This window comes from Empidonax traillii, unplaced genomic scaffold (assembly GCF_003031625.1).
Source record: "Empidonax traillii isolate 1590-97213 ecotype Southwest subspecies unplaced genomic scaffold, ASM303162v1 scaffold513:size879593, whole genome shotgun sequence".
Taxonomy (NCBI): Eukaryota; Metazoa; Chordata; class Aves; order Passeriformes; family Tyrannidae; genus Empidonax; species Empidonax traillii.
Window position 1 is genome coordinate 733,697 of NW_020955706.1, and position 12,880 is coordinate 746,576.

The window sequence follows — 12,880 nt, forward strand, 5'->3', positions numbered from 1 at the left end:
TATTCAAACCCAGGTTGAAAGTAGCTTGGTTGTATGCTGTAATGTTTATGTAACAAATGACCACTTCTTTTGGCTGAAAGATGAGCCTGCTTCTCATAGGTAGTAAGTATAAATGCAAACCTACTATCTCAGCACATCTGTCCCTGGAGGACTATTTTTGCATGTCTTTTTAGTAAATGCTTCACGGCTAAGACATCCATCTGCCCATTAAAAGTATTGCCAGTTATACTGGGGCAATTACAAAGAAGCAAAAGCTGGGGTATTTCATACACTCTAAAGATGGACACATGAAACACAGACTTGCAGTAATCTGCGCGTCCAAGAACAAGGGTCTGAAACCTGAAGGTAAGTCTGTTGAAGAACATATAAAAGTCACCAGACTGTGTGTTCCTTAATTGCATTTGTGTTTCCTTTTATCATCAACATGGATCTAGTGAGAAGGCAGTGAAGTGGTACAAAGGAACCAGCTGTGCAGCACATATCAGGTTGACAGATGTTGATTGTTTAAAGGTGAAAGAGGGGTAATGTCAGTCAAAAGACACAGAGAAGCCAGTTAAACTCCTCATCTTGAAGCCCTTCACTGATGTAAAGCTTATAATGCAGTACAGCTTTAAATGCTTTGGTTGCTGGGCAGGTGACATGCGCAGCACAGCACCTCCTGGCAGGAGATCTAACTTTTTCTGTGTGTGTAGCACAGACTATGAGTATGTATTGTCATAGTTTATTCTGTAGCGGAGAACAGAATGAGGTTACAATAGTTTGCTTGAGCTGTAAATGGGAAGAGTGGTATGTAAGAAGCAAAGTGATAGCAAGTGTTTGCTGCGTGTCTTTCAAATGGACTGTTTAAGGTGACCCTGAAAATAGTTTAGAACAGCCCTAAAGTTATGGTTTAGGTATCTGTATAGAAAAGGATGACAGCATTTCCTGGACCTTTTAAATTTTTTTTTAAAGTTCATTCTGTTTTGTAAAGTAACTGTTCACACACGAAAGTTTCATAAACACAGAGTTCCATTAAAAGGTTATGCATAAGGCAGGACAGTCCTCTAAATTTTACTCTTAAAAAAATCTCCACATTCATATCAATATGATGTAAGGAAAAAATACAGTATTTAAGTTTAAAAATTGTCAACTATATATAGCTACGGCTTCCTCTGTTATTGTTCCATGGCTAAGACCCACTCTGAAAAAACAGAATTCATCTTGCAAAGGAAAAAATTATCTTGCTATTCCCTCCTGGTGAGGATAATAGTAAAGAAAATGCAGAACATAGAACTGAATAAGGTGCCTTGAGCCTGCTTCCCATGTTCAGGCATGAGCTGTCCTTGGGCAAATGTAGAGACACATTTGGTCTGCAGGAGACAGCGCAAAGAGAAGCAGAACAGAGGGTGGTAGGTCGGAGCAGAGAGCAGTAATGCTGGAGTTGTAGAGACAGGAAAATCAATTAAAACCCCATAGAAATATATCTTTACATAATTTCGTATTTTTTCTTGAACAGAATTCCTCCTTCCAAATGTAGGTTCACCTGCTGCAGATGCATCAGCAAATGAGGCTTCTGCCAGTAAGAGTCTTGATTGATTCATTGATCAGTTTACAAGGCTTAAGGGTATATAAGTAGACATAGAAGGGGTAACAAAGAAAGTGTGTTCTGATGATTGAGAAAATGGGGAAACTGGAGGAATCATTTTTTTCTGACACCAGCAGTGAGTTTGTATATGAGTTTGTATATGATTCAGAGAGGCTCAGTCAAGAACAAAGGTCATCAGAGATGAATTCTGGGCATTCTGGCAGGTGGATTCTTTAGGTCATTTTTTTTTTTTTTTAACGATGCCTGGGTCAAAGTGAGGATTCAGGTATGACCTCATTCCAGTAATGTATAAAGATGGGCTAAGACTGGGCTAGAACAGTCCTTTTGTTCTTCTGTGAAGGACTCTGTGTAGGGAAGGCAGATGGGATGCCTTGTCAGTCGCAGAATATGCTGAGTTGGATCATTGAGTCCAGCTTCTTACTCTGCACGGGACCATGCCCAAGAGTCACACCATGTGCCTGAGAGTATCATCCAAAGGCTTCTTGAACTCTTGTCAGGCTTCCCTGGGGAGCCTGTTCCAATGCCCAACCACCTTTTGGGGGAAGAACTTTTTTCTAATATCCAACCTAAACCTCCCCTGACACAACTTCAGCTGCTCCTCATGTGGCTTCCCTTCAAGGCCCTTCACCATCTTCTTTGCCCTCCTTTGGACACTCTCTAATAGCCTAATATCTTACTTATGTGGTGCCCAAAACTGCCCACAGTATTCCAGGTGAGGCCGGCCCAGTGCAGAGCAGATTGGGACAATCCCCTCCCTTGCCCACCTGGCGATGCTTTGCCTTATGTCCCCCAGGACATGGTTGGCCCTCCAGGCTGCCAGGGCACTGCTGACTCATATTCAACTTGCCATCAACCAGAACTCCCAGGTCCGTTTCCCTGGCACTGCTTTCCAGCATCTCATTCCCCAGTCTGTATCTACATCCAGGGTTGCCCCATCCCAGGTGCAGAATCTGGCACTTCCCCTTGTTGAACTTCATATGTATGGTTGGTGATTGCCCAGTCCTTTAATTTGTCAAGGTGTCTCTTCAGGGCCTCCCTGCCTTCAAGGGAATCCACAGTTCCTCCCAGTTTTGTATTGTCTGCCAACTTGCTTAGTGTTCCTTCCAGTCCTGTGTCCAAGTCATTTATAAAGATTTAGAGGAGTGCAGGGCCCTGCAGAACCCCGCTAGTGGCAAGTCTCCAGTTCTCTATTATCCTCTGTGCTTGACCCGTGAGCCAATGGCTTTGATGAGTCCCGTCAGGCCATGTAGATTTGTAGGGATCCAGGCTGAGCAGCAGATCCTGCACAATTTCAGGATCAACTTTTACAAGATTCTGGGCTAAGGGGTGCAGAACATTATAGGCCTGACTCTCCCCAGGGGTAGCCTTCAGCCCAAATGTGAATAAGGATTTTCATACACAACTTGGCAACAGAAAGCAAGTATTTTTATTCAGGTGCTGACTCAGGCACAACGTATGCACTCAGAAATTAAATGTTTTTCATTTATCGACTGCCCAAAATAAGAACGTGCCAGGGCCACAGAAGTTCATAAGTATATTTGTGTGCCAAATACGAAAGTCCCCAATGCTGGTAGAGCAGGAAAATATCTCGTGTTTCTTCACTTAGATGTACAAAATTAGTGAATGCTTTCAGAATGTGGCAGTGTTACTGTACTTCTACTCCTGTTCTCAGATCTGTGGCATGAGGATGATACAAACATCTGCTGCAGCATTTATGGTAGATTATAGGGTGTTAGAGTAGCAGAAGTGCCATGTAAACATATCAAATGAAACTATTCATTATCAAAATTAGAGCTAGGATCAGTTTGAGTATGATGTATGACCACATACTGAGCAAGAAAAACACAAATACATGTTGAATAAACAGTGCCAGCTGAGCTTCATTATCTGTAGGAAAAATAGTATCCTGTCAAACAGTTATAAGACATATTAAGACAGGATTGAGCTAAATCAAAAATCAATGGCCAATTTTCATTTTAGAATTTCCTTAGCTTTTCCTTCACTTTAAAACCTTTTCAGTTCTGTTAACGTGTTTTGATTGAGTAAACACTTACAGGGTTTTTCTGGTAGTGCAGTGTAATATGAATGGCATCCTGAATTAATGGCATCATTTCACATGCTTTCAATTCAAAGTCTGTATGTAATCAGACTTGATTCTTCAGCTCCCTCTAGAGTAAGAAGAAACCTCTGACAACCTTTCATTTTAGCTTAGATAGCTGAGGTAATGTACTCCTCCTTTTGCCTTTTTATTGGACTTCCTGTTACTCTGAACTTTTAAGAATGTTTATGGAAGTATTGGAAAAAAACTAAATGGAAACATGATAGACAGTAAATGTCTATCTATCCAAAAATCTATCATGATAGACATGATAGACATTAAAGAAGTGTTCATATTATAAAAACAGTCCTCAAGATGCTTTCACATGAAAACCCTACTTCAGAAAAAAAACCAATCAAACTTATTGTTACCTGGCAACCAGGGATAATATTCATACCTAAGTGTAGCTTTAGAAGCTTTGTGGCTGATGTTTTATTTCTATAACTGCAAAAGGAGTCTCTGGAAGAAGTGCTACAAGGTTTTTAGCCAGTTGTATGTTCACCACTCTTGCAAGAGAATCAAGCCATGTCATTTAAATGAGGATGGACTGGCTCCTGCTGCCTCCCCCATACAGTGCTCTCTACTAACTCTATTTTCTTTACAGTTTTGTATCTTTTTACACTGGTGCTTACCCTCTTGGGTCCTTAAACTGTTCCTTGTTCCTATATCTATAATCTCACTTCTGTCTGCAATTATAATTTTATTTGTTTTATTATTTTGCATAATTCTCACAATTTAGTGAGTTTCTCAGTAGTCTAAGCCAAAACACATGCAGCTCAAACCTAGCCCTTGGGTAGGTTATGCAAGTGCTGTGAAAGGCAATACCATCTCAGCAGACCTACCAGAGTTCATGAATGTGTAATTGCAGCGGTCTCCCAGACCGTGTCTGGGCTGCTTTGCTGGTTGCAGGTAAAACACTAGAATTCAGCTGCAGCAAGGACCCAACAAACAGCAATAAATCAATCTCTCCTAATGGAAAGCTAAGGGTTGGGAAACTTAAATCTTCTGTTTCTATGACTGTAAATTTTGATTTCAGACAGTGGCATTGAACTGCCAAGAAAAGGGCAACCATTTCCCTATCAGTTTACACTTCTAATTCATTATTCATCATGCAGAACTAGAGAGCTTAATTGAAGGTCTTTGAGAGAAGTCTCAAGCAATACACCACATCAGTTTTATAGCTAAGATGCTGTCGATTCTTTCCAAGTGAAATATAACTCAATCTAAAAAAAAGCAGTTTGACAGCCTTTATTTATTTTTTTATTTTAAGCATGTTAATTTGTTTGAAAGAATATTATAAAAAGAATTGAACATGGGCTTGATGTCTGGAAGTTACACATGATACAAAGCTTTTTATTATTATCATTACTAATGTCATAATATGTTTGCTGCTGCAACCAAAAACTTTGTTAAACAGGTTGGTGATGGAGGAAGATTAGTTCCAGTGCCCAGCCTCAGTGAAGCTGATAAATACCAGCCTCTGAGCCTTGTGATTAAAAAAAGAAAATGCTTGCTTTCAAAAAAGTCTAAATTTGCTTCAACACCTTTCACATTAAAAGACATTCTTGAAGGGGAGAAAGAAATTTCTGCAGGTAAGACTTTTATCTTTCTTTAAAGTGGAAAAATGCATGTTTTCTAGTAAATAAACTGTAGACATAGTTTAAACTGTGCAGATAGTATGGTGATTCTTTAATAAATGGATAATTTTTTCTTGCTTAGTTATGTAATAAATACTTAGGAAGAAATGGACTTTTTTAAAAAATAGTAAAAAAAGAGAAAGTTAATTATACTAAAAAGCCTTGTTATTTTCTTAACTAGTATGAAACAAATTCAGTTAAGCCTTGTTTTTTTACAAACCACAAATTTCTGATAGTTGTACTGATGTGTGTTGATTAATTGCTACTTAAAATTTGTTTTTAATGTACACCTTTCTTTGTATATTCACTTTTAAGTGTGTAAGAATGGCCTCAGTTTTACAGCTGTTCATGCTAGTAGTCCCTTGTGCTGAACTGGGCTCTGCACAGGCAGAAGCATTTGACAAGAGCTGTCTGTCTGATGTAATTGGATTTCTGTGAGATTTTTTACCACATTTGTAATCTCTTTGGTGTATTTAAAGAGCTTAACTGTGTTTAAATTGCCTTTGCTATGCAATAACATTAATTTTTGAGGAGATTCTGTGAGAATTAGGAGGTTTGAAACTGAACTATGCCGGCTGTATTTCCCTGTATCTTCCTTTGAAAAGTGTATAATTCTTGTCTACATGTTTTCTGAAAATAGTTTAATAGCTTTATTTTTTTGAGAATATGTCAATTTTGACAAAAATATTGATGTTACTAATTGCATAAGAAATGCATTAATTAAAAACTCCTCTAAGACAAACCATTATGAGCACAAAAAGACAGAAATACCTGCTGACCCCACGAAGTGGGGATTCCAGGATTCAAGCATAATGAAAAAAATTGTAATCCCAGTAATCCTACTAATCTTACATTCAGGAAAATTCAGCTGGCTTGTCCTGAATAAAAAAAAAATCTCATTAAAAAGTCATAGAAAAAAGTTGCAAAATATAATTAAAAAATCTAACAAAGCTTACTAGTCATTTCTGTAAAGGTTAAACATCGTGTGCAGAAAGTATTGTCCTTTAACGTAAGCAAAGAGCTTTGTAATTGAATTTCCTTTTTTATGGGACAAAGACAAGTGTTTGTAATCTTTTTATAATTATGAAAAATATATGACTTTTAATTTTTGTTAAAAATAAAGAGAAATAGGATTCATAGTAGCTGACTTCATAATGTCAGTTTATCCTAAAAACTTCAAAGAATTAACACCAAAAGAAGGAGTAAAACCCAGATTCCTAAATATATTCGGAAGTCTAATCCCTGTGTTCATTTTAACTTGGCAGCCAATGCATTTCCTATTAGTGTAACAGAAATGTATTTAAGTTTATAAAGACAGCATTATAGAAATGCTTTGGTACCTTCCTTTTCATTGTACAGTAATTTAAGGCAAACTTCAAGTAAGAATTAATCTGGTTTTTTTCCTTAAAAATAAACTGACATAGTCCCTGGAATCATTAGGCATACATGGAAGGTGTGGTAAGTCTTTTTACATGTGACATGTCAGGTAAAAGGCAGAGTTAATGTCACTGGCACACCCATGTCTCATTTACATATTGCAAAAATGAAGAAACATTGGTGTCTTTTGTACTGCATCTAGATTCAGTTCAGAATTCCCTAATATTTTTTACACTCAATGGCTTTCACTTTATTCATAGTTTTAATATTCTGTGTGGCTTCTGCTGAGTCATTTTGGGTTTCAGAGCCTCTGTTATTAAAGCCACAAAACAGGGCATACATAGTTTGTGTGTACCTACAGCATAGCTACAGGTAGAAGTACTTTAGGAGAATAATAGTAAGCACAGAAATTTAGGAATAGCCCTAATCATTATTTCATGCCCAGGACGTATCACATGCAGGAGCAAGGGCACAATTCGGCCAGAGAAAGGCACAGAAACCCTCTGACTCCTGTGTACTCTCTTTCCATCAGTCATCAGCAGCAACACCAATAAGTGCCCAGTGTGGCTCTGAATTTCACATCCAAATGGTTAAGCTCAGTAGGAATGGTACCATTTATTCTTGCTCTGTGGAAATACTGTGTTCAGACTTTTCATCACCCAGCCATTTTCTTCTTTTACTCAGGTGTCTCATCTTACCAGTTGCTCAACTATGAAGACAAATCTGATGTTTCGCTGAATGGTAGAAGAGGAAATCAGATAATGAATGATGTTGGTTTTGATGTTGCTGGATCAGATTCTGTTGCCTTTAAAGCTTCATTTGGCATAGTGACCAAACACGAGGTTGAAGTACCAAGATTACTTAAAGAACTTTCTACAAGGTTATAGTATATATTTTGATTTCTGGTTTCATAATTATATTTCATACTTTTAGGCTGAAAGGCTGAAATGCTTAGGTTTTGATTATTTTTAGTCAACCAGTAGGTGTCACCATCTGATATTTTCAAGGTTCTCAGGTTGGATCACTGGGATTAGACATATGACCTTCTGTATACTACAGACTGTACACATTTTCTGAATTCTTGTTTGAACTACAGTGCATCTCTCAGAAAAAAGTACAGATTCAGAGTATCTATGTTATATCATAGTATTGAAAATTTGAAATTTACTTTGAATATCAATACCCAGCTGCAGGTTTCAGAAACAGGATTTCTTTGCCTTTAATGAACTGGAGAGCCATATATATTAGTGCCAATGTAGGTACTTTGAGGGTTTATGAAGTAATTACACAGCCTTTGAATACCAAAATAGGTTCATCTATTTCAATTTTTCAGAACCTTCTGTGAATTTTCTCTAAATCCAGTCTTGTTTTACCAGCAGTCTTGTGGAGCTGTGGACACTGAAAATGAACTCGAGTGTTCCCATGGTGCTAGCACAAATATTAAATGTAGAAATATGGTGATACTAATTCTAGGTGTAGTTCTTTATTTTATATTTTGAAGATTGTCCCTTCATCACAATATCTTCCCAGTGAATCTCAGTGTTGCATCCCAGTAAATCATTTACTATGCGTGATGGAACATTTGGCATTTTCAAACATATATTGTTTCCCTGTAGTTATTTACCAAGCAGTACATTTTATTTTGTATCTATAACCTCTCTTGTTCTGTACCTACCTTTTCCTGGTTTATTTGTAACCTTCAAACATTATCGTTAATAACTGGGAGTGGGGAAAGAGGATCTAGATAAAAAGATTAGTCTTATAAGACGAATAACCAATCCTTGTTTCATGTTTGTTCAATGTTTATAAGTGATGCAGGGTGTTTTTTTCAGTTATAGGCACTAAAATCAGTCAGATGGACCAACTTTGAACTTTCCAGAATGTCCCAGACATTGTCTCTAACATTTGTACATTATTGGCTTTCCTTGAATTTCTTAGTGCTTCTGTTCCCAAGCACTGAAAGCCAATATTAAGTTTCCAGAGAACTCCTAAGCCATTTGTTTTGCCACTATGAAACAGACATTATGGTGATCTATTTACTGATTCAAAGTTACTAATTCTATGAACTGCTTTGTAAATTGATAATCAGATCTGAATTTCCTTCCTGCCTCCCTCTTTTTTTTAGGAAAATAAACTTTGATCATTGTCTAGTCCATCAATTAAGAAAAAGTAGGATGGAAATTTTATGTGTGGTCATGGAAAGTATTCGTACTACAAGGCAGTGCTCATTAACTGTCCATACTGGAATGCGTGGAGAGACAATGAGGGTAAATATGTTTGACAAAGTTCTTTTACTTATATGATCAAGCATAAAAAGCTCATTTTTATAAATTTTATGGTTGGATTTAATTGCATTTTATTATGTAAGCTCAGAAAAAAAATCTGAAGTAAATCAATATTATTGTATTGATGTAAAGTGATTTAAAAGTTGGTCTTTTGTTAGCCATGCTTATGTGACTGAGGGATGGGAAATGCATGGAAGGATGTTTAGACAATGAGCCATTGCTTGGGGTGAAGCCTCAGCAAAAATGTGGAATTTACATCTTCTTAGCTTGACTTTCCAATAAGTGTATAACCTATCTTTCATTATTATTATAATCTTCTATAACACATTGGAACTTCAGGTTGTTATTATTTTGAGGGTTGGCATGTTACTCCCTGTCTTATGTCCTTCATCTCTCTCCCCCTCTTTGTATTTGAGTAATTGAACATACAAATCTTCTGACTTGGCCCATTACTAGTATTTATAAATCATTCACGTTATTTTCAATGAGTGATGCAAGTTAAGTTACTATCTCTGTATCAAACTTTATTAAAATACAAACGCGTTAATAGAAAACTCTTTGGCTATTTGATCTTCAATTTCAAAGCTTCCTCCTGGTATTATAATTCTCAATACATGCAGTTTGAGATGCTATTTTGTTTATTTTTTTCATTGAAAATTGTAACTTTTTTTTCTTTTGATGCTTTTCTGAATTATAGTTTCACATTATTGAAGATCAGAATTCTAAAGGGCGGGACAAAGCCATTGTTTTTCCTGCGCATACAACTATTGCTTTTAGTGTATTTGAACTCTATATTCATTTGGATGGTAATTTTGGTAAGTGATGTGAATTACTGCCATTTTTTAAATGGCAGTAAATCTTAAATTTTAAAGTTTAAGATTTTAAAATAGTTTTACTACTCTTGATATACAAAGCCCTGATCCCATACAATGGTATGCTTTAATGTTATATGCATAAGTGTTCTGACCTTCTAAGAGAAAAAATGCTTGGAAAGATAAACAAGGCAGGTGCTAGAAAACAGTTTGCTGTGGAAATATTTTTTAACAGTTTGTATGATTTTGTATTTCTTTCTAATCCTGCAGTTGTATTGCATTAAAAAAAAAAATCACCTATTTATATTTCTAGCCTTTAAGGAACAGGCTTATGAGACTATCTGATTAGTTTTGCATAAAGTAGGCAAATAAAAAGACCAAAGTAAACAAAAAAGTGTACAAAACTTCTAAACTAAGTTAACATTTTTTTTCTATTGGGTCTTTAATTTCAGTCTGATACTGATCATTACCACATATGGATATCTGAAGATATTTAGGAGGAAATAATCATGCTTATTGGAAACTAATAAAAAAAATTGCTTAGCTTATATTTCACTTTAAAGGTTTTCTTTCAAGTTATAGATAGAATCATAGATGATACTTATTTTTATTTATAAAAAGGTTTTAATACTTGATTGGAAGAGGTGACTACAGAACTCACAGCCTTGCTTATTATTCTTCATTTTTTGTTTCAAATAAGATCACAGAAATGCTTCTCCTTCAGAATTAGGGCTTCTATTGATATGATACTGACTTAGTCCCTTAACATGGCCACCATTTGTGTGTGAACCAAAGCAAGCTCTGATGATGTTATTGGAAAGCCACCAACATTTAAAAATTCCTATTGAAACACTGTCACTTAATTCTATGGGCTGTTAAAGTGCACAGACTTGTACTAGCCATTAAAAAAATAAGCAAAGCTGAATTTAATAACTGTTAGCTTTATTGATGAGAAAACATTAAATTCTGTTGTGCAATTCTGGGGTTTATATTTTGTTCTTTTAAAAATATATTTTTCATTTTTACAGAACTCTGTGTGACTCCAATTGCAAAAGGAGGATTTGAAAAAGAGAAATCTGGACCATCTTCACTGACCAAACTAAGGAGATTAAAGAATAATCTCTTTCATCGAAGTATGACTTCATATATAAATATATGTCTTATTTAATGCATGAAAAATGTATTTTTGTTTCTTTAATTTCACTGCAAGATTAAAGTTTAAAGAAAGAAATTTGGATGGGCAATGTACCTCTCAATTTCTAGTGTATTGAAATGATTGTGAAGTTATTAAAATTTGTATTTGAGAATCTGACTCGTTCAGAAATAACAAATCTATGGTATTGCTGTTCAGTAAAACTGTAAAGATCCTAAAGTAAAAATTATGGCTGTTGATAAACTGGTATCGAATAACTTACAACTGACTTCAGTTAACATTGAACCTATTTCCTATGCTTGCCATTTACAGCTCATGTTATGCAATACAAGTTATAATATATAGTAATATTTGAGGGCAGATGCTGTAAGTTTAAATACCAAACAATATTAATTTAAATATTTGAATGTACTCCTTAGGCTGTATGTTCACATGGCAGGGACACGGGCAAGATACCATCATAGTTCTCTTTACTCATTCTGATATGAACACAACATGCAGCAAAACTGAGTATTACTATATGCAGCTGTATTTTCTTCAGACCAAGATCTTATGCTTTTAGTACTCCTTGGCCCAAGTCCTTTGGAAATCTGCAATTCTGACTGTGAAGATAAATGCTGAGCAGTAAACATGTCTAAAGGCTGCTCTGTATAGGTGTCCTCACTCCATTGTATCACCTTCTCAATCAGAGGACTTCTATGGACCAAGCCTTCAGTGCTGCTCCAGTTGACACTAAGGGAAAAAATCTTCAGTGGGTATGACACATCTCAGTAGCTGTAGCTGCCTAAAAGTTTTTCAATCTAAACTAGTCAATCGCTGAAAAGAGAAGGAAAAGGTAGGGTATTCGGGTGCTTAGAAATCTACTAGGAGGTCAACAAGGAGTCCTCCAAGTTTTCTAAACCTCTTAAGTATTAGTGGGATTGTTTTGTAAATAACAGGAAAGAAAAGCAAATTTACAATATAAATATAAAACTAGAAATGCAAAAAATAAAAGCAGGGAAGTACACAGCTGTGGTTTGACTTTGCACCAATTTCTCAGAAGCTTGCCTCATGCCTATCTTTTAGGTATATTTCTAAAAATATAATTATATAGGTCATATAAAAACATTCTGGCTTTTGTCAGTGTCTTATGTGAAGCTACAGAAAAATTTTCAACACACAGGGTTTTTGATGGGAAATAATCTATATGACATGCCTAGAATGGTTTCATGAATCACTTGTTTCTATAATTAGGCTGATGCTGTTTTTTAAACATTTCGTAATGTAGTGAGAAATCATTGCTTCTTTTTCTTGTGCATTCTTTTTCAGATAAAGGAGTAGTGGAAATCATTGCTAACTCTGATCCTTACCTGGAGGACCTTTTTACAGATTATTATGATAAAGCTGCGAGCATGACTGATCTCTCTACAAGCTATCTCAGAGATGGTTCTCATATCCGAATTAATTTACTTAACAACAACATCCCCAAAGGTCCTTGTGTCCTCTGCGGAATGGGAAGTTCTAAAAGGGAGACAGTCTATGGATGCCTAGAGTGTTCTTTTAATGGACAGAAGTACGTACGACTGCATGCTGTGCCCTGTTTTGACCTCTGGCATAAGAGACTAAAGTAACTGAGCTAGGTAAGTGCCTATTGTCACTGACATAGGCATAACTGTGCCACAAACTTTTCAGACTTAGTAACTATGACTCAAATTGTGAAATGCAAAACAGTGAAAGTGCAAAACATTTTATTACACTCTTCAAATTCTTTCCTTCAGTCAATGACCTTTTACAACACACTCATGTGTTCCCTGACATTGTTTTTTTTTTCTTTCTAGAGCCTTCTCATGATAATGAAAAATTTACTTTTAAACTGTATTTTCATAATGTCAAAATATATGCTAAGTTACTTTAAGTTGTTTACACAAACTTGTTGTTAAACCCCCAAAATGTT

At 36.0% G+C, this 12,880-nt stretch overlaps 1 protein-coding gene across 1 annotated transcript; it reads left to right on the plus strand.

The window, feature by feature from the left end:
- The first annotated feature begins 5,038 nt into the window (after positions 1-5,038).
- On the plus strand, positions 5,039-12,789 carry PJVK (pejvakin). Its single transcript, XM_027896715.1, has 6 exons — positions 5,039-5,275; positions 7,382-7,577; positions 8,823-8,964; positions 9,680-9,797; positions 10,823-10,927; positions 12,256-12,789. The coding sequence occupies exons 1-6, from the start codon at positions 5,065-5,067 to the stop codon at positions 12,555-12,557; spliced, it is 1,074 nt and encodes a 357-aa protein (XP_027752516.1). The 5' UTR covers positions 5,039-5,064; the 3' UTR covers positions 12,558-12,789.
- The last annotated feature ends 91 nt before the right edge of the window (positions 12,790-12,880 follow it).